At 38.8% G+C, this 22,415-nt stretch overlaps 1 protein-coding gene across 4 annotated transcripts in view; it reads left to right on the forward strand.

The window, feature by feature from the left end:
* The window catches only part of CDK14 (cyclin dependent kinase 14), a 606,959-nt gene that overhangs the window by 449,084 nt on the left and 135,460 nt on the right, over window positions 1-22,415 (forward strand). For all 4 annotated transcript variants that reach the window (XM_017895344.1, XM_017895345.1, XM_017895347.1 and 1 more), the window contains one exon: window positions 22,288-22,336. In XM_017895344.1, the coding sequence (XP_017750833.1) occupies window positions 22,288-22,336 (49 nt within the window). The remainder of the gene's footprint in view (window positions 1-22,287; window positions 22,337-22,415) is intronic.

Consider the following 22,415-nt stretch of genomic DNA (forward strand, 5'->3'; position numbering starts at 1 on the left):
AACCCGATTACCTTCCTGTTTCTTTTCCCTTACCCTCAGGGTTCTGTGGTTAATGGTCTTTTAAAAGTAGGTCTCCTTGTCTCCCCATCCCTCTCTCATTCCAGAGTGTCTCCTTTTGTCACTGTGTTCAGGATGCTTGCTGTGGGAAAGTCTCGAGGTGAGAGGTTGTGCTGTGGTGTTCTCAGTACTTCAGTAATTCCATAACTTGGGGTGAGATTCATCACAGGCAAACCCCATGCTCTAACACAAAGTAAGAGTCCACTGTAAAAATAAGTCATACTCCTTTTCATGGGTTCATAGTTATTCACTAACAATAGGCTTTTGCATAAGGCTCTCTGCTATAAATTCCTTCTAGGATAATGAGAGGTTCCCCTGTGTGAGTCCCAGGATCACTTTCTCCTACCAGCTTTACCCCCTTTTTGTATCCCATTGACAGGAGGTGTGGTTCAGATGTCTCCACTAAAGTGGCAGTGCCATTTTTGTTGTTGTTGTTATAAGATAGACTTATCATTTTTAAAAGATGCATCTTGCATACATGTTTGAGGGGTTGTTTAAGCTTCATAGAATTGTGGTAACCCCAGATCAGGGCAGAATATATGTAGACATTTGAGGTTCTCCAGACTAGTAGAATCAGAGTAATGGATGAAGAGTTCTGGCAAGGCTTTGTAATTTCCAGCTGTCAAGGAGTACCCTGGGGCTGCATGAGCTGCGAGTGCCAGTGGTGTTTGTGCCTTAAGCAAAGTGAATGTTTGAGCTAGAGAAAGCCCCAGGGAGCATCTAGTCTGGCTTTCTTCTTGTGAGGTTAGGAACCTCAGGTCCAGAGATGTTAAAGAACTTCCCTGAAGTTAGTGTCAGAGGTGGAAGTAGATTCCAAGTCTCCCTGGTTCTCACTCCCTGAGTGTGTTTGTGTTTTTGTTTTTGTTTTCCAGCTGTCATTATGAAATAGCATTCTACTGAACGTGTATTACAATTTCTCATTGCCCTTCTAAAGAACAGTTTACTGACAATTAGACTATTTTAAAAAGCAGAGAAGTAGAGAGGATCTGATCTCTGTATTTGGTAAAATATCTACACAAAACCACCAATAACACTTTGTATAAAATGGTTTAGCCCTGATATAACATGTAGATTCCATATATAAATGCTTCCAATAAAAGGGACATTCAAAAACTATTTAATGGCTGATTATTCAGGAGCTCAAAAAGGAAGGCACTGTGAATTCAGTGAGGAAAAAAATGCTGCTAGACCGGAAGCAATTAAAAGTAATGAAATTTAGAATAAAATAATTATATTTTCCAAAATCAAGCAAGAGAATAGAGCATTTCTAAAGTGGTTATATTATTTCTAAGGGAAAGTTATCCAATAGAAAAGGCTGTTTGATTCAGGAAACTTTGAAGAAAATGGACAGTCTCCCAACGAATGAAATAATGTAAAGAATTTGCCGTTGGAGGGAATTGGGGAATGGTGATATTTTAAACACACTGTGCCGAAAACTAATTCTACAGACACATTTACCTTAAAGGGAATGTTTACGTATGGACTTAACTGTATCAAGGCTTTGTAATGAAGCAAAACAAACAAACAAACAAACAGAAAAACTTCTCTTTAAGTCCTTCCTCTTCTCTGGCCTGACTGGGACCCCAAAACCAAACAGATCCATACGTTTTGTTCCAGAGGGAGGAAGTAAATCATTTCAGAAATAGAATACTATGGTGATAACACCTTACATTTTATGCTATATTTTATTATTTACAAAGCATTTTAATATATTATCTCATTTGATAGTTAGAATAACTGCATTATAATAGTGTTTTTTTCCTAATATTGTTACCCCATTTGCAGATGAAGAAACTAGAAAATCGAGGCTCAGAGAGATAGTGTGACTTGCCTAGAGATCTCATCCCTCCAGGCTGTAGCAGTGCCAAAACTCAACCCAGGTCTTTCAACTCTAAGCCATTCTCAGTGATGCCTCCTCCTCTCTTTAAGAGAGCTTCACTGCCCATAGACCTAGACCTGTGAAGGAGAAACGTCAGACTCTTCCCAACTCTGTCTTGTGGCATCTTGGAAAAGACCTCTGTCTTCCTGTACATACCAGATCCACCCTCCACTTGCTGGGTATGGGCATATTCTTCCACCCTTTAAACCTATGCCTCCAATAAATCTTCAGCTCCAAAATGTCCTCTGCAGATGTTTAGTCTCAGATGTGTAGTCCTTAATACATAATATCGGAACTGCCCACTTTCCTCATTTTCAGAAGTGAGGATGTTTGAACCCTTAGCCTTTACTGACATTCTTGGTTTTTCCTGAGTCTTTTAGAAAGTGATAGAAAAGCTATGGATGCAGCAGAAATTGTTGTCGGGGTGGGATATTCCATGCAGGAAGACTAGAGGGGGCACTTCTTTGTGCCGTGATGTTGCCCTGCACAGACCACACCTGCAGTGAGGGGAGGCCTGTGAAGTGCTGAGATACCTTCCTTACTCTTCTAGAAGAATCATGTCTGCTCCATCCAGCCTGCAGACTTCCTACTAAACTGTTTTTACATTCCCTTCAATATTTGTTATTTATACTCTACCTATTTTTAAGAAGATTTGAGCTAGCTGACATAATTGATATAAAAGTACTTTCAAACTGTTAGGGGCATGTAACTGCAAAATAATATTTTTTGCCATTTATACCATGTATGTCCTCTGCCTGCTATCTCCTTTCCCACTTACTCTTTACACTTTACCTCAGGAATTTTAAAATTTTTTTATGATTGATAGCAACTATAATGATTATGGGTTAGGTCTAGGTGTATGGGCTATAACTATGTGATGGTTATTAAAATGGACTTTAATAATTATTATGTAAATATCTGGCTTTTATCTCAGATTTTATTGCTAAAAGCCTTGTCGGTCTGCTTGACAAAAGCCTTAGGGTATTTAGAGCTCTCTCCACTAATCATCAGCTATCACCTTTGTGAACTTTGCTGTCCCTCCTCCCACAAATAAATGCTACTTTAATCACATAGTGAAAAAGCCAGTTAATTACTAAATTTATGAACTATGTGAACTTTATAAAGCTAAGGAAGTAAAATATGTAAACATGACAGGAAGGGCAGACTTCACTTTCTGATTGAGTCAGCCATACTGGGAGGTCGCTGGTGGTTGCTGGAGAGCAGATGCTTAAGTTGAGAGTTGATGTTTCCATCAGCAATAACTGCTTTACGTCTGCTCATGAGCTTGGATTCTTATTGAGTGCTTACTAGGTGCCAGGCAGTATTGTGGGTGCTAAAGATGCAGTCGTGAACAAAGCAGATGAATCCTTTTTCTTGCAGAGCTTACATGCTAGAGAAGGGACTAATAATAGACAAATTACAACTTACTATGCCTGTGAGCACAGGGAGAGCGGCAAGAGACAATTCAGGGGGACAGGTCCTTGGAAAGTCAAGGTGTAGAGTCAGGATTTTACTTGAAATGTGAGTGGAATCATCGGAGGGTTTTCAAGAGAAGAAGAAATCAATGCTTTATGTTTTCAGAAAGACCTACAGGCTACAAAAAGTCACGGACTCATTTCAGAGCTGGAAAGAGATTTCATTTGAAGTGTGAAATCCTCTTGATTGGTCATTTCTGCCTGCAACCCTGGGTCAAGAAGGGTCTATAACGGCAAGTACTAACTCACAGGGAAATTATTCTCCTACCAGTTAGCAGTGATGCCACAGACACGAAGGATATTTTTCCTCACAGGTCCATAGCTGACCAGGGATTTGATATAAAATAAGTCAGAGATATGACCAACGATATGAAATAAAATAAAAAAGAAACAACCAAAAACCTTGATAATCACTTAAAAATTCAGAATAGCAATTCATTTCCTCTACAATAGGTAGATTAAGGAGGGAAACCCCTGTAGGAAAGTTATAAACCCATTGCAGTGCAAAGGAGAGACGAGCTGTACTTTGTCTGGATGTACTTGAAGAATTTCACATTTATTTTCACTAGAAGGCATCAGTAATGATGGAGATTAGCAGAATGTCTAGAAAATGCCAGAAAAAAAGTAATAAGATTAAATTTTCAAGGGAAAATGAAGTTCTACTGATAGCCGACTAATTTTTTTAAATCCTAAATAAACTGGTTTTATTAGTTCTACTCCCTGGAATTTTGTAAAATTCATTTTGGGAGTTATTCACACCTCACATCGCTAAAGTTGATATGGAAGGCCAATCACCATATAAAGACTTCTTTACCTCTTCAGTAATTCCAACCCATCTAAGAGTATTAAAAGTCTTGTATACTATCCAATTTCTATGATTTGGTTAAAGTCACATTGAAGAAAAGAATTAAACATTTAGCCTAAGAATTTATAGCAGAATTCAATGAAGACATGGGGATTTACTTGATATGAAGAACATGTTCTCTTTTTTTTTTTTTTTTTTTTTTTTTTTTTTTTGAGATGGAGTCTCGTTGTTGCCCAGGCTGGGAATCCCAGTGGCGGGATCTCAGCTCCTCAAGCTCCGTTCTCGGGTTTACGCACATTCTCTGCTCAGCCTCCCGACGTAGCTGGGATACAGGCGCATTCAATCGCCGCGTGGGTTTTTGTTTATTTTTTTTAGTGGAGACGGGGTTTCACCGTGTTAAGCCGGATGGTCTCGATTCCTGCTCGTGATCCACCGGTCTCGGCCTCCCAAAGTGCTGGGATTACAAGCTTGAGCCACCGCGCCCGGCCTGTCATCTCTTTTAAAATAAAACATTTGATTGAGTTGTTATATACCAGTGGCATTTCCATAAACTGGCCATACACTTTTAATTGCTTTCCTAAGTTTGTAACCTAATGTTTTATGTTTATCCTTCCCACATATGAATGCCGGCAAGTATATAACTAGGAATCTATGCATTGTGTAAAGTCCTCCATAACTCCTGACCCTGAGCTTTTAGGTACCTTTCCAAAAACATTTTAAAAATCAAGATCTTAGGAAGGGAGATGAGGGGACAGGAAGTTTGGATGTAAAACAAGAAAATGTTATCCCTCGTCTTCAAGTTGGGTGTTGACCACAGTACCTTGTGTAGGACACTGTACCTTTAGGGAAGAAATTGGACTTCACCAAGCCAAAAGCTTGCACAGGTGTCCAATTTGAGCAGTGATTCCACACAACTATGAGAGATGCATGACTAAGTGGTTGAACCAAGGTTAAGATGAAGATTTTCTCTCTTAGGTGCCTGGAAATATTGGATGCACAGAGAATAGCATGGTGTTCGGTAATCTGAGTATTCATATAAATTTTTCAGCATTTGAAAATTCTTAGAAACGTACAATAATGGCAACAATTTTAAGTGTCACGTAGTTGATGATGCTAGTTTGCATTGTATAGCTCTTTCCTGTCTATCAAGTGCTTTCATGGATGCTATCTCAGGAGGTCCTCCCACTAAGGAAAGTAGACGTGGCAGATGGACAAAGCTGAAGCTCACTGAAGAAAATACTGTTTCATGACACAAAAACAAGCCACCACAAAGGTGTACTATACCCCACTAAGTATCTGCCAATTACTACACCCGGGTGAGCTGGGTTTCAGCTCCTGTTGGCTGGGCCCTGCGTTTCTGGGCTTCTAGCTGAAGGTTTCGGGTATGTTCCACACCCCTTTAATCCTCTTCAGAGTGGCAACTATGGAAGAATGTCCTTCTTACAGTGAAAGGCAGGACACAAAAGAGCAGACCTAATGCCACAGTCACATTTCAAATCTGTTTGTGTCATTACCACTGTTCACACAAACTGTCAGTGGGGCAGAGAAGTATCATCCATTCATGAAAGTTGGAAGAGAGGAGGGAGTGATTATTTGCTGAATAATCATCTCATCTCCCATAGTAGGTTCTGACTCCTAGGCTTGTCAGCTACTCCTAGCTAAAACAAGTGAGTTCATTTTTTGCTGTTTAAAAAATCCTTTTAGGCCATTATCACATGGCTCCTTCAAGACAAACGCATGACTATGGAATAATAACTCTTATTCTAATATATAGATGAAAGAAAAAACCTTCACTTCCAATACTTAAGATGCAAACACCGGTTTACCCCCCAAATGTTGAAGTCAGACCAACAGGATGATAAACTGGCTACTAATTATTCACTCTGGCGTAAGATCTGATAAGATTTCCTTCACGTACACTGTCCTTCATGCAGCACTGGCAGAGAGCACCTCTGTAGCTAACAGACAATAATACTCCCAATGGAGATTGTTTAAAAAGGACATAAGTATGTATGTAAACAGGTGCTTGTGCCTTTAGAGCCAGCTTTGTAAATCCATTTAATAATCTCTCAACTGTAAAAAAGGAGGACAATTGACATCCTCTCAGAATGCCAATCCTGAGTCTCCACTAGTGCATTAGAATTACAGGATTCTATATCAGGAGTTAGAAGAGCATCAACATATTTATGGATTTTATTAATTTAACTGTTGCCTCAAAATGAGTAATGTAGGATAGATGAAGCATTTGCCCTCCCTGGAGTAACACTGCTTTCTATATACCATATGTGTCCTTCTGAAGTATATAACTGTACAAGATGGTCAGTTTTTCGAGTATATTATTATTAATAGTTGCAGTGGCAATATTAATAGCTAACAGATATTGAGTGTTTTATTTATTTGTCAGAACTTATCAGCTCTTGAGATGCATTTTCTTATTGAACATTTGTAGTAACTATGAAGTAGGTACTGCTATTATCCCAATTTGATATATGGGGAAACTGAGGCACAGAATGATTAATCTGTTCAAGGTTTCTAGAATTTGAAAGACATATGTTTCTCATTCCCTATAAACACAAGACAGATTTATTCTCCTAGACTTAAAAAGGTAAGGCACTTTGACAGCAGGTGGAAAGGGAGTTGGGAGTGAGGAATGTTGAGAATCTTGTTTGTGTGAATGTTCTTATGCCTGTTTTTCGTTACTGGTCAAGGAGTTTTGATCTGTTTGTTCTGCTACTAGCTTTGTGCATTATTGGGGTAGCACTTCAAGTCTCTGCCATTTAAGACCCAGAGGGGTGTCATGGTATAACGGCTAGAAGCATAGACTCCAGATCCACACTGTCTGGGTTCACATCTCTGCTCTGTCACTTATGAGCTGTGTAACGTGGACAAATTGGTCAATGTCTCTGTACCATTTCACCATGTAAAAAATGAAGATAATCATAGCTCCTACCCGTAGCATTATTATGTGGATTACAGTGAGTTCATATTTGCAAGCCACAGAGGATACAAGAAACATCTGTTAAATATCAAATAGGAATCGTGGGTATCCTAGCTCTTTGGTAATAGTAGACTGGGAGTAGAGTCCTGGTTCAGTCTCTGTCACTATAGCCTGCATTACAGCCTCAGGCAAGTCAACCTTTCTAGCCTCAGTTTACCCATTTGTAAATTAAGGGTTAGGCCACCTGGTTGTTTGGGTCCCATCTAGCACTGTCTGGAGCTGCTCTGTCTTCCCCTTTAGAGAGTTTAGATGGGGGATTTGGAAGGGGAAGGGGATGCACAGAGAGTAAGACACAACATCTTTTCCTACTTTCTTTTCTGAGAGCTGTAAATTTGTTCTTGTTTATGAATAATATGCTTTAGACTTTAATAAATGCCTAACTGATTAAACTTAGTTCTCTAGAGAAAAATGTCTTGTGGAAAGAGAATTAGTCTATGACTTTTAGGTAGAGAAAAGTGTAGATGGTTTGGAAACCTCATCTGGGAATATGCATTCAATAACCCCACAATGTTATTTGTATATTAGAAACACAAATGTTATCACAAGCAATAATGTTTAATGAATACGGTAGAACATTTGTTTCCAGAAGTTGCTCAAAGATTACTCATTTAGAAAAGCACACTGTTAGTAATTGAAGGATGATTTGCTATAGCCAGGGCAAGTCAGGATGATTTAGCCTCACGTGTAAAGCACTGAAGAGGCTGCTCAGCATTTTAAGGTAGCTCTACTGGGTGGCAGTGACAGGGCAGTGCAATTCTGTTCCGCATTGATATGTTACATCAAAACCTCTCACTGATAATGCTGGGGCTGTGTCAAATCTGAGCCATTAAATATCATAGGAATATCAAGTGTTTTAAAGGTGTGGATTGCAGTTTAGAGTAACATACATATTATTCTAAAATGACTGTTGGAATCACCATGCCCGTTTGGAGTTAAGATATCTTAAAAATCCTAAGATTTGGGGAAAAGTCTGGCCCTCTTTATTTGAGGTAAACTCTTTTCTACTGTACACAAATACTGCTTTACTTCTGTTCCAAGAACTATAGATTCAGTGTTTAAAATATCTTGATCAGAATGTTGACTGAAATGTTCACTGATGGCTTGGTTTTCCTAACAGATATAAGAAAGTAAAACATGCATAAAAATTCTTGTGAATAGTTGTGAGTGTAGCTTTCTTCTACTGAAGACCTCTCAGTATTGGTTCGCATGATTTGTTGGAGGCTACTTGTGACCTTGTATATTTGCTGCCCCACTGTATTCACAGTCTCTAGCAAATTGCAGACACACAGTAAGTATTTGTAGAATGAATGAATAAATACTGTGCCTTCTATCCAAAAGGATTTGAGTGTGTTATTTGTAACATAAAGAAATAATTAGGGTAATTGTTTGAAATATAACCAGAGTGATTTATGACAGTGTTAATCGTTCATCCTTGTAAGGGACTGGAGCCTTTTGCCTTCACGAAAGCAACCCCCAGAAAGGCACTGGGGTCAGCATCTCTGCCAGATGATGACGTGCCCTTCAGTGTGGCCACAGCTTTTTGCTTAAATCATTACTACTTTTTTACCAGCTTAGTAGGAGTAAATGCATGTGTTACAATGACAGATAATCCTAAATTGAAATTGTGAGTAACTGAATGTATGATTTAGAAGAGTTAATTATGAAGAACAGCTAGAATTTCATATGGCATTTAAACATACTCATTTTTATATTGATTTATAAACTAATGCTTGTTCCATGGTATTGTCTATATTATATGATGTCAAAGCCATTTGCAAAAGATCTACTGAAGTTTGAGCCTTGTATGATCCTTCTGTGGACCCCCCTCCTTGTCTGCTCACTCCCACTCCTCCCAAAAAAAGAAAGAAAAGTGTGAGCTACAAATCTAGTTTCAGCCTTTCAAGTCCTTTGAACATACTTGAAGTTTTTTATTGGTTGTTTGAACTTTTATTCATATGTCTTTCTGTCATTGAAGTTAAAACACAGCAGTATAAGATACAAAACATTGTGAGAAGAGAGTAAAGAAAATTAAAATTAATCTCCTGAAGTATACACTGCATGCTTGCATGCAAATGAGTAAAATCCAATTTGGGTTTTATCTTCCTGTGGGTTAAAGTTTGCTTTGTAGTGCCTCAAGACATTTCAGGTGTAGCTTTTTTAAGCCAAGAGACTTTACAATATGCAGCATTGTTCTCCAGTTGTTTTCCTGCGGAATGTCAATGAATTGCAGTGCTTACGTGCATGGCGGTTTGAGAGAAAACCTTTCCAATCTTCTGTTTCCTGCCCTGTCACTTAGCAAGTGATTTCTTCTCAGCAAGCTCTCCTCCCTGGTCTCCTGCTGTGTTGGGATCATCCTCTGCAATGTCCCTGCACTAAGAGGAGAAGGTGAAAATCAGCCTGCAGGTTCAAATTAATTGCACTTCTCAGGTATGCTATGAGTTAGCCAGTGCTTTAAATAATGACATTCTAAACTTCTAGTTTAAACATAATTGGAAAGAGAAAGTTGACATTAAAGTAATAAGTGAGAGTAAACTTAAGTGAAGGAGAACAGTGTAAAACATTCATATGCAAATACTCAAATACTCTGATAAAATTATTCATAGGCAGTTGACTATTTTATTAAATATGCTTGTTATCAACTTGGGGCACCAATTTTAACACCTTTTTGTTTTCAAAACTTACGTGGCTAATTATATTGTTTTAATCTATTGGAACATTACTTTTATTTATGATGGAAGTAGTTTGTAAAATAAAATTTTTTATTCTAATTATAAATGTCATGTTCGTTGCAGAAAACATTAGAAATGGCTCCATTTGAAATTGTGTACTTTGGCAGTTATGATCTGAAAGCTGTTGGATATAAACGATGAGGCTCTGTGTGTTCCTGGAGCTAGCTTCCCGTGTTTGAGTTTGTCCTGTCTTCATTTGGAAAAGAAACAGATGCAGTTAGTGGCTCCAGCTGTAGTCTCTGGTGGGGACTCTGTATCCATACTGTAGCGTTTTTCATTCTGTATCTGTAATTCTATATTTTTTCGATGCCACCGAACTGTAACCAGGACTTAGTTATTTTTGTGTGCCTATTGCCCAGTGCCAGCACCTGGCACACAGGCAAATGCCCAGGCAATATTTGCTAAAAAAAATTAAGGTTTTATGTGAATATTGATGGAAGGTAAACCTGAGAATGAGGCTTCATTCTTTTTTATTTTTTTTACTCTCATATGGCATGTTTCACTATCAATTTAGTCTCTTTTGTGCACAGCTAAAATTGACATTGTGTTTCTGGAAAAAAAATTGTATTAGCATATCCTGTCAAGCTCTAAAAGAGGCAATTCTTAGAACTAATATTTATGTTCAATTATTAATTGCTAAGAATAATAATTTACTTATAAATGCAAGATTGTATTAATTTTATCTGTAATAGAATTCCTATTCATCCTGAAATCATAGCAAATTATTAAATTTGCTTTGTGGATAGTACAAAGTTAAGGAAATCAAATTTGTTTTATGAGGACATTTGACTTAATTAATATTTAAAATGCCTCTTGCTTTCTTAATACCAGACTTTAGATAATTAAAAAAAAAAAAAAAAAAAGGACCTTTATACAAAGAACTATTCTTCCCGTTTCTCTTTTGTCAGTTAATCCTCAGACCTAGACTATGCCCTTAAATTCCTGTTCTGCACCAACTGGCTGAATTACGTTGCATCTTATATAATGCAGCCTAGTAGAGAATAAACTCAGAAATTAGACATTCCTTTGAAACAAATAAATACACATTTGTTGGTAAGCCCTTTTGCCTGTGTCTTCAGAACAATGGATGTTTGTAATCAGGGCTGATCATCAGCTAGTGTACACCTTTATTGCATCATGGCTAGTTTCTGTTCTGATTGGTAAATGCCTGTGCTTAACAGGTTATTAAATATTTTGTCAATTACCCCTGCTTGATTGATAACTCCAAAACTCCAGGGGAACTCCTCTTTATATACCTTCTGAATTACCACAGAAAGATTAACTTCTTCTCCAAATAGTAATTGAATTGTATGTGAAATTCCACATCTTTGTAACCTGGAAATTGGAGATCAGTCAGTGCTCTATGAGCCATCCCTGACTCCTCCCTTTCTGTCCCACTTCATTTCTAACTCACCAGTAGATCTCACTTGTTCATCCTCCAAAGCATTTTCAGACTCTGATCCCCTTTTCACTGCATTCACTCAGTTCCCATACCCAAGTCATATTGTCTCTCTTCTGGACAGTAATAAGCTTTTGTTGGGCCCCCTGCTTCCAACCTTGCCTCTTGTAGTGAACTCTCCAAATAGAAGCCAGAGTGATACCTTTATATTAAAAAAAAAAAAAAAAAAAAAAAAAAAAAAAAAGCGCCCATACCAGATCATATCTTAAAGGCCACAAACCCTTCTTCCTGTCTGTGTCTCAGCCTCCACCTCTCTCTCCTGGGTTCTATGTCAGCTGCAGCTATCCTGGCCTCCAGCACATTCCAGCCTAGCATACTCCTTATGGGAATGCAAGCTCCCTGCTAATAGGAAGGTTTTTTGCTTTGTTTCTCTCCTGTGTCTTCAGCCCCAAGAGTTATATACCTGACACACAGTAGTTGCTCAATACATAGTAGTTGAAATGAATGAATAAATCATTGCATAATGTTTAAAGCTAGGAAGCTGAGTGTGTGTTTTTTCTTTTTGTTCTTCTTATCCAATGGTATTCTTGTACATGAAACATACCATAACAAAAGCAATATAAGTCATTTTATTTTCTCCTTTAAAACTTATAATTAAAAGCAGACAAGAAGTCAGGCACAGTGGCTTGTGCTTGTAATCTCAGCTACTCAGGAGGCTGAGGCAGGAGGATCACTTGAGGCCGGGGGTTTGTGACCAGCCTGAGCAACACAGTGAGATGCCATCTCTAAAAATAAATAAATACATAATTAGTAAGGCATGGTGGTGAGTGCCTATAGTCTCAGGTACTTGGGAGGTTGAGGTGGGAGGATCCCTTGAGCCGAAGAATTGAAGGCTACAGCGAGCTATGATTGTGTCACTGCACTCCGTCCAGAGTGAGATGCCATCTCTAAAAAAATTTAAATTTAAATTTAAAAAAAGCAGACAACACTGAAAAAGGATACCAACCATTTTTAAGCAGAATTAAGCCTAATAAGTATTAAATCATTAAAAAGAAATAAGATCAGTACTTGAAAAAACTATTTAATATTACCAAAGGATGTATACATGAATGCTGTCTAAATGGAAAGACACAAATGTTTTACATCATCCTTTTCAGATTCATATATATTTTAATAGAATGCAATCAGATTTCCAATGGAAACAATTTAAAAAATTTTTTGTTTGTTGTTTGTTAACACAGGGTCTTGCTCTGTCACTCAGGCTGAAGTACAGTGGCACGATCATGGCTTAGTGCAGCCTCCACCTTCCAAACTCAAGGGATCCTCCCACATTAGCCTCCTGGGTAGCTGGAACTACAGGCACACACCACCACACCCAGCTTATTTTTCAATTTTTTTGTAGAGTTGGGTCTCCTTGTGTTGGCCAAGCTGGTTGCAAATTCCAGGGCCCAAGCAATCCTCCTGCCTTGGCCTCCCAAAATGCTGGGATTATAGCCATGAGCCACCACACCCAGCCTGTGTATTGCATTGACTGACTGTTTTATTTTAAACTGGTCTGCCCTTATAAGAAGAGCCTAAAGTGTTCTCACACTGGTCTACATCAAATCTCCTTGTTTTCCTTTACTAGAACACTCACCACTTTCTAAAATTAACTCATTCATTTTGTTGTTGTTGCTGCTGCTGCTGGTGATGGTGATGGTGGTATTTATGTTTTTATTGTCTGTCTCATGTTTCTAGAATATGAGCTTCATGAGAAAAGAGACTTGTTCTGTTTTGTTCATGCCTATGTTCTCATCATGAAAAGAATGCTTAGCACATATTAGGTACCATTAACTATGTGTGGAATTAATGAAAAAGGAAATGTTCAGGCTGGGCTTAGTGACTCATGCCTATAATTCCAGCCTTTTGGGAGTCCGAGGCAGGAGGATTGCTTGAGCCCAGGAGTTTGAGACCAGCATGGGCAACATAGCAAAACCTCATCTCTACAAAAAAAATTTTTAAGTTAACCAGGCATGGTGGCATGCTCCTGTAGTCCCAGCTACTTGGGAGGCTGAGGTGAGAGGATCAGTTGAGCTTGGGAGGTCAAGGCTGCAGTGAGCATGATTATGCCATTGCACTCCCGCCTGGGTGACAGAGCAAGACCTTGTCTTTAAAAATAAAAAAGAAAATATTAACAAAAAGCAAGAAAAAAAGAAAGAAATGTTCAAAACTTGCCCCAATAATTTTTACAAAAAAAAAAAAATACTAATAAGAAAAGGCATTTCCTGGATAACAAGAGGCACTCTAATGAAAATACTATGATAATGACATAAATAGATGAGTATTAAAGAGTCCAGGCTCTTATATATTTTGGAATGTAATATAGGACAAAGGTGTCACTTCAAATTATCAGAGAAAGAGTGATCTATAATGATTGATTTTTACCGAATCCTGGCATAATTGTCTGTCCTCCTTGAACAAAGAAAATGTCATGCCATATTTACAAAATAAATTCCAGATAGTAAAGCCAAGAAGTAACAATTTGTTTTAAAAAAAAAAAAATCCCAGCACTTTGGGAGGCCGAGGCGGGTGGATCACGAAGTCAGGAGATCGAGACCATCCTGGCTAACCCGGTGAAACCCCGTCTCTACTAAAAAATACAAAAAACTAGCCGGGCGCGGTGGCGGGCGCCTGTAGTCCCAGCTACTCGGGAGGCTGAGGCAAGAGAATGGTGTAAACCCGGGAGGCAGAGCTAGCAGTGAGCTGAGATCTGGCCACTGCACTCCAACCTGGGTGACAGAGCGAGACTCCATCTCAAAAAAAAAAAAAACAGTAGGAGAAAAATGAAGTTATTGTTTGTATAAAATCAAGATCAGGGTCTTCTTCTTTAAACAAGACAAGAAAGCCAAAAGAAAAAGAGTAATTTGGGGCAGAGCCAAGATGGCCGACTATGAAGCAGTGGCGATCGGAGGCTCCCATCAAAAAGAACTAAAACAGCTTGCGAATCCTGCACTGGCAACTGAGGTATCCAGGTTCTGTCATGCGGACAGACTAGGCAGCTGGCATGATCCACAGAGAGGAAGGAAGAGCGGTATAGTGTGGCGGCCCACCTAAGAGTCACACAGGGCAGGGGACCCCTCACCCCCTAGTCAAGGGAGGCAGTAAGTGAGTGTGCTACCCAGCCTGGGAAACGGTACTTTTTCCACGGAACTGTGCAACCTGCGAATTGGAAGATCCCACTCATGAGCCCACACCACCGGAGCCTAGGGTCCCAACCATGGAGCTGCTCAGATTTTCAACAGTCACTAAGCTAGAATCTGCTTAAGCCTGCCAAGCTCCTGGTGGGAGGGCTGGCCATCACCACAGCTACAGCTACCTGCTGTCTAAACCCTCAGAGCTCCTTCAGGGAGGGGCAGCAGCCAACACTGGGACTGCTAGCTGCCTAACACACTAAGCTCCCAGGGCGAGATAAGGGCAGCAGCCATCTCTATAGCTCTAGAGGCTGTGTTCTTCCCCTGCTGAAGCCAGGGAAGCTGGATGGCTTGGTCCCAAGAGGGATTCCCCACAGCCCAACACACCAGTTGTGACAGACTGTGGCCAGAGTACCTCTTCAGACCTGACCCTGACTCATCTTTTCTCACGGGAATTGGGCATCCCTGCAGGAACTCCAACAACTCCAGCCAGGGGCTCAGGGGCAGAACTCTGATCTCTCTGGGCCTCAGACCTAGGAGGAGGGGTGGCCATAGTCTCTACAGACCAGCAGACTTAGTCTTTCCTCCTGCTAGTTCTGAGGAATCCAAGCAGCCCAGATGAGTGGGTTTCCCTCCAGCTCGGCACACCCCCTCCACCAAGGGACAACCAAAGTGCTTCATTAAATGGGTCCTGCTCCCCGTGCCACCCAACTGGGTGAGACCCTCTAACAGGGGTTGTCAGACACCCTATATAGAAGTGTTTCTATTGGCATCAGGTTGGTGCCCCTTGAGGTCAGAGATGCCAGAGAAAGGAGCAGGCACCCATCTTTGCCGTTCTCCAGCCTTCTCAAGTTCACTCCAGGCACAAGAGTGAAACAGATAAATAGGGCCTGAAGTAAATACCCAGCAAACGGCAGCAGCCATACAGAAGAGAGACCTGACCATTGAAAGAAAAAATAAACAAACAGAAAGCAACAGCAGCATCAACAAAAATGTTCGCAGAAAAACCTCCTCCAAGAGTCAGCAGCCTCAAAGATTGACACTAGACAAACTCATGAGGATAAGAAAGAATCAACAAAAATATGCTGAAAACCCAAAAGGCCACAGTGCCTCTACTCCTTCAGATGATTGCAACGCCTCTCCAGCAAGGGCTCAGAACTGGACAGAAGATGAGATGGATGAAGTAGGCTTCAGAAGGTGGGTAATAATAAACTCTGCTGTGCTAAAGGAGCATGTACTAACTCAATGCAAAGAAGCTAAGAACCTTGATAAAAACCTTACAGGAGCTGCTAACTAGAATAACCAGTTTACACAGGAACATAAATGACCTGATGGAGATGAAAAACACAGAATGAGACCTTTGTGAAGCATACACAAGTATCAATAGCCAAATTGATCAAGCAGTAAAAAGACAGAACCTACAATTGATTGGAGTACCTGAAAGAGACAGGGAGAATGGAACCAAGTTGGAAAACACACTTCAGGATATTATCTAGGAGAACTTCCCCAACCTAGCAAGACAGGCCAGCATTCAAATTCAGGAAATACAGAGAATACCATAAAGATACCAACCCCAAGACACACAATCAACAGATTCTCCAAGGTCAAAATGAAGGAAAAAATGTTAAGGGCCGCCAGAGAGAAAGGACAGGTCACCTACAAAGGGAAGCCCATCAGACTAACAGCTGATCTCTCAGCAGAAACCCTGCAAGCCAGAAGAGAGTGGGGGCCAATATTCAACGTTCTTAAGGAAAATAATTTTCAACCAGAATTTCATATCCAGCCAAACTAAGCTTCATAAATGAAGGAGAAATAAAATCATTTTCAGACAACCAAATGCTGAGGGATTTTGTCACCACCAGGCCTGCCTTGCAAGAGCTGCTGAAGGAAGCACTAAATATGGAATGGAAAAACTGGTACTAGCCACTGCGAAAAACACACCAAAATATAAAGACCAATGACATTGTGAAGAAACTGCATCAACTAGTGTGCAAAATAAACAGATAGCATCATGATGACAGGATCAAATTCACATGTAACAATATTAACCTTAAATGTAAATGGGCTTCATGCCCCAATTAAAAGACACACTGGTAAACCCATCGGTGTGCTGTATTCAGGAGACCCATCTCATGTGCAAAGACACATATAGGGCCAAAATAAAGGGAGCAAAATTTACCAAGCAAATGGAAAGAAAAAAAAAAAAAAAAAAAGACAGTGGTTGCAGTCCTAGTCTCTTGACAAAACAGACTTTAAACCAACAGAGATAAAAAAAAGACAAGGGCATTACATAATGATAAATGGTACAATTGAAAAAGAACAACTAACTATCTGAAATATTTGTGTACCCAATACAGGGGCGCCTAGATTCATAAAACAAGTTCTTAGAGACCTACAAAGAGTTTTAGACTCCCACAAAATGATAGTGGGAGACTTTAACACCCCACTGTCAATATTAGATTAATGAGACAGAAAATTAATAAGGATATTCAGAACCTGAACTCAGCTCTGAATCAAGTGGACCTTATAGACAGCCACAGAACTCTCCACCCCAAATCCACAGATTATACATTCTTTTCAGTCCCACATGGCACTTATTATTCAGAAAACAACCAAATAATTAGAAATAAATCACTCCTCAGCAAGTGCAAAAGAACTGAAATCATAACAAAACATTCTCTCAGACCACAGTACAATCAAATTAGAGCTCAGGATTAAGAAACTCACTCAAAACCACACAACTACATGGAAATTGAACAGCCTGCCCCTGAATGACTCCTGGGTAAATAATGAAATTAAGGCAGAAATCAAGAAGTTCTTTGAAACCAATGAGAGCAAAGAGACAATGTACCAGAATCTCTGGGATGCAGCTGAAGAAGTGTTAAGAGAGAAACTTATCACACTAAATGCTTACATGAGAAAGCTAGAAAGAGCTCAAATCGACACCCAAATATCACAATTAAAAGAACTAGAGAAGCAAGAGCAAACAAATCCAAAAGCTAGCAGAAGACAAAACTAAGATCAGAGGAGAACTGAAGGAGATAGAGACACACACACAAAAAAACCCTTCAAAACATGAATGAATCCAGGAGCTGGTTTTTTTTTTTTTTTTTTAAATTAACAAAATAGAGCAGTGGCTAGATTAATAAAGAAGAAAAGAGAGAAGAATCAAATAGACACAATAACAAATGATAAATGGGATATCACCACTGACCCCAGAGAAATACAAACTACCATCAGAGAATACTGTAAACACCTCTACACAAATAAACCAGAAAATCTTGAAGAAATGGATAAACTCACAACACATACACTTTCCCAAGATTAAACCAGGAGGAAGTTGAATCTCTGAATAGACGAATAACAAGTTCTGAAATTGGGGCAGTAATTCATAGGCTACAAACCAAAAAAAACCCAGGACCAGATGGATTCACAGCTGAATTCTACCAGAGATACAGAAAGGAACTGGTACTATTCCTTCTGAAACTATTCCAATCGAAAAGGAGGAACTCCTCCCTAACACTTTTTATGAGGCCAGCATCATCCTGATACCAAAACCAGGTGGAAACACACACAAAAAAGAAAACTTCAGGCCAATATCCTTGATGAAACTTGATACAAAAATCCTCAATAAAATACTGACAAACCAAATCCAGCAGCACATCAAAAAGCTTCATCCCCAGGATGCAAGGCTGCTTCAACATATGCAAATCAATAAACGTAATCCATCACATAAACAGAACCAATGACAAAAACCACATGATTATCTCAATAGATGCAGAAAAGGCCTTTGATAAAATTCAACATCCCTTCCTTTTAAAAACTCTCAATAAACTAGGTATTGCTGGAACTACCTCCAAATAGTAAGAGCTATTTATGACAAACCCATAGCCAATATCATACTCAATGGACAAAAGCTGGAAGCATTCCCTTTGAAAACTGTCACAAGACCGGGATGCCCTCTGTCAACACTCCTATTCAACATAGTATTGGAAGTTCTGGCCAGGGCAATCCGGCAAGACAAAGAAGAAAGAAAGGGTATTCAGATAGGAAAAGAGGAAGTCAAATTGCCTCTGTTTGCAGATGTCATGATTCTATATTTAGAAAACCCTATCAGCCCAAAAACTTTTTAAGTTGATAAGGAACTTCAACAAAGTCTCAGCATACAAAATCAATGTGCAGAAATCACAAGCATTCCTATGTACCAACAATAGACAAACAGAGCCAAATGATGAATGAACTGTTATTCACAATTGCCATAAAGAGAATAAAATACCTAGGAATACAGTTAACAAGGGATGTGAAGGGCCTCTTCAAGGAGAATTACAAACCACCGCTCAAGAAAATAAGAGAGGACACAAACAAATGGAAAAACATTCCATGCTCATGGATAAGAAGAATCATTATCGTGAAAATGGCCATACCCCCCCCAAAGTAATTTATAGATTGAAAGCTATCCCCATCAAGCTATCATTGACATTCTTCACAGAATTAGAAAAAAAAAAAACTTTAAATTTTATGTAAAACCAAAAAAGAACCCATATAGCCACGACAATCCTGAGCAAAAAGAACAAAGCTGGAGGCATCATGCTACCTGACTTCAAACTATACTACAAAGCTATAGTAACCAAAAAAAAAAAAAAAAAAAAAAAAAAAAAAAAAGAAAAGGAAAAAAAAGGCATGGTACTGGCACCAAACAGACATATAGACCAATGGAATGGAACAGAGACCTCAGAAACAATGTCACACGTCTATAACCATCTGATCTTCGACAAGTCTGACAAAAACAAACTATGGGGAAAGGATTCCCTGTTTAATACATGGTGCTGGGAAAACTGGCTAGCCATATGCAGAAAACTGAAACTGGACCCCTTCCTTACACCTTATACAAAAATTAACTCAAAATGAGTTAAAGAACTCAATATAAAGCCCCAAATCATAAAAACCCTAGAAAAAAATCCCAAGTAATACCATTCAGGACTTAGGCATGGGCAAAGATTTCATGACAAAAATGCCAAAAGCAATTGCAACTAAAGCTAAAATTGACAAATGGGATCTAATTAAACTAAAGAGCTTCTGCACAGCAAAAGAATGAACAGAGTGAACAGAATAAACAGGCAACAGAATGGTAGAACATTTTTGCAATCTACCCATCTGACAAAGGTCTAATACCCAGAATCTATAAGGAACTTAAACAGATTTACAAGGAAAAGACAACCCCATCAAAAAGTGGGCAAAGGATGTGAACAGAAATTTCTCAAAAGAAGACATTTATGCAGCCAACAGACATGTGAAAAAAAGTTCGACATCACTGATCATTAGAGAATTGCAAATCAAAACCATAGTGAGACCATCTCATGCCAGCCAGAATGGCGATTATTAAAAAGTCAGGAAACAATAGATGCTGGTGAGGCTGAGGAGAAATAGGAATGCTTTTACACTGTTAGTGGGAATGTGAATTAGTTCAATCATTGTGGAAGACAGTGTGGTGATTCCTCAAGGATCTAGAACCAGAAATACTCTTTGACCCAGCAGTCCCATTACTGCATATATACCCAAAGGAATATAAATAATTCTACTATAAAGACACATGCACATGTATGTTTATTGCAGCACTATTTACAGTAGCAAAGACATGGAACCAATCCAAATGCCCATCAATGATAGACCAGATAAAGAAAATGTGGTACATATTAACCATGGAATACTATGTAACCATAAAAAGGAATGAGATCATGTCCTTTGCAGGGACGTGGATGAAGCTGGAAGCCATCATCCTTAGCAAACTAACGCATAAACAGAAAACCAAGCATGTTCTGACTCATAAGTGGGAATTTAACAATGTGAACACGTGGACACAGCAAGGGAAATATCACACACAGGGGCCCGTTGGGGAGTCAGGGGGTGAGGGGAGGGAGAGCATCAGGACAAATAGCTAATGCATGCAGGGCTTAAAACCTAGATGACGGGCAGATAGGTGCAGCAAACCACCGCGGCACAAGTATACCTACATTAACAAACCTGCATGTCCTGCACATGTATCCTGGAACATAAAGTAAAATAAAAAAGAATAAGAATATTTTACTAAATAAAAATTTAAATTTCTATGTGGAAAAAAGTGCATACATATTTCACTTTTATACACACATATGCACACACACACGGGTCAACTTGATCACATACAAAAATATTTCTATAAACTGATTGATAAAAAACCAAGAATCCAATATTAAAACTAGTACCAGCTATGAAAAGTGAAATTTGAAACAGTAGAAGAAATGTAAATGGCCAGAAAGCATATGAAAAGAAGCCCAAGAATGTTTTATCAAGTGTAGCTTTGGCAACATGTAAACAACTGGTAACAACCAATGCTAGAAGACATACGAAGAAAGTGACATTCTTTTTCATCACTGGTGGGAAATGAAAAGTACTCTGTTGGCATTTGTTAAATTGTAAAATATGCATACCATTTGCCAAGCAATTCTATATTGGGGAATCCATCCAACAGAAATGAAAGCATCTGTATGTAGAGGGACATGTGCAAGGATATTTGCTTAAGTATTGTTTGTAAGGGAAAAGAAATTGGAAACTACTTAAAGGTTCGTCAATGGGAGAACAGTCAGATAAATTATGGTACTTCTATGAAACGTTATACAATTTTAAAACAATCGTTACAGGCTGGGCGCAGTGGCTCACTCGTGTAATCCCAGCACTTTGGGAGGCCAAGGCAGGTGGATCACCTGAGGTCAGGAATTCGAGACCAGCCTGACCAGCATGATGACACCCTGTCTCTACTGAAAATACAAACATTAGCTGGGTATGTTGGCGCATGCCTGTAATTCTAGCTACTTGGCATGAGGCTGAGGCAGGAGAATCGCTTGAACCCAGTGAGCCAAGGCTGGGCCGTTGCACTACAGCCTGGGCAACAGAGCAAGACTCTGTCTCAAAAAAAAAAAAATTGTTACATATATTTCTTGATTTGAAGGACTATCTAGTATATATTGTTAAGTGCCAAAAAAGTTTCAAGGGTAATGTTTATTGTAAAATCCATTCAAAAAAATCAGTGGTATATATGTTTGCACATAAGGATGGGTGTATTTCATAAACAAAAAATATTGAAAAGGGACATATCAAATCATTAACAATTGCCATATCATCAGAAGTGAAAGAATGAGATTCTGAAGAGATTATAATATCTATTCTCTATCACTTTATTGTTTAACTTGGTAAAACAAACATGTTCCTTTTTAAACTAAAACAAATCTAAAGATTGTTCACAGATAAATGTAAATATACAGTATAGGACTCTGGTAGTTTGACTTTGAGCATGTATAAATACCATACAGTATAGGAAAGGAGACCCAACATTATCATATTTGGTCAGAGAAATCATCATAGGAAAAAAACAGCAAGCCTCACTTAACAAAATGTATTGATACACTTCTATAAATCTACTTACAGGTTGGAGGTTTGGAATTTGCATTTCTTTTTTCAACTCAATTAAAACTTAGTTATTCTAAGAAATAGTTACTATGAAACCAAATTATGAAATAAACCATCTTAGACAAAAGAAAACAATGCTTCACCGTTTAATATGTTGTAATCTTCCTGTTTTACTCTTTACAGCTGCCCAGTATAAAAGTGAAGACCTTACTATGCTGGCCTAACTGACTGAATAGCCCACTGTCTTTTTTTGAAGTTGAAGTTTTTTCAACATGCTTGTAATATATACATTTGATACAAAGATTGTTTATCATTTTTCTCTTTTATTTCAGAACGCTTTACCCTGTACAGCTCTAAAAACCTTAGACAAGCGTGGAATAAGTAAGTCTTTATACAGATTGTGCTCGTTCTCTTTCTTTCTCTTTTAATATTTACAACTCTTCTTATATGTTTTTCATGA

The sequence above is a fragment of the Rhinopithecus bieti genome, unplaced genomic scaffold (assembly GCF_001698545.2).
Source record: "Rhinopithecus bieti isolate Rb0 unplaced genomic scaffold, ASM169854v2 scaffold_26425, whole genome shotgun sequence".
In the NCBI taxonomy this organism is placed as follows: Eukaryota; Metazoa; Chordata; class Mammalia; order Primates; family Cercopithecidae; genus Rhinopithecus; species Rhinopithecus bieti.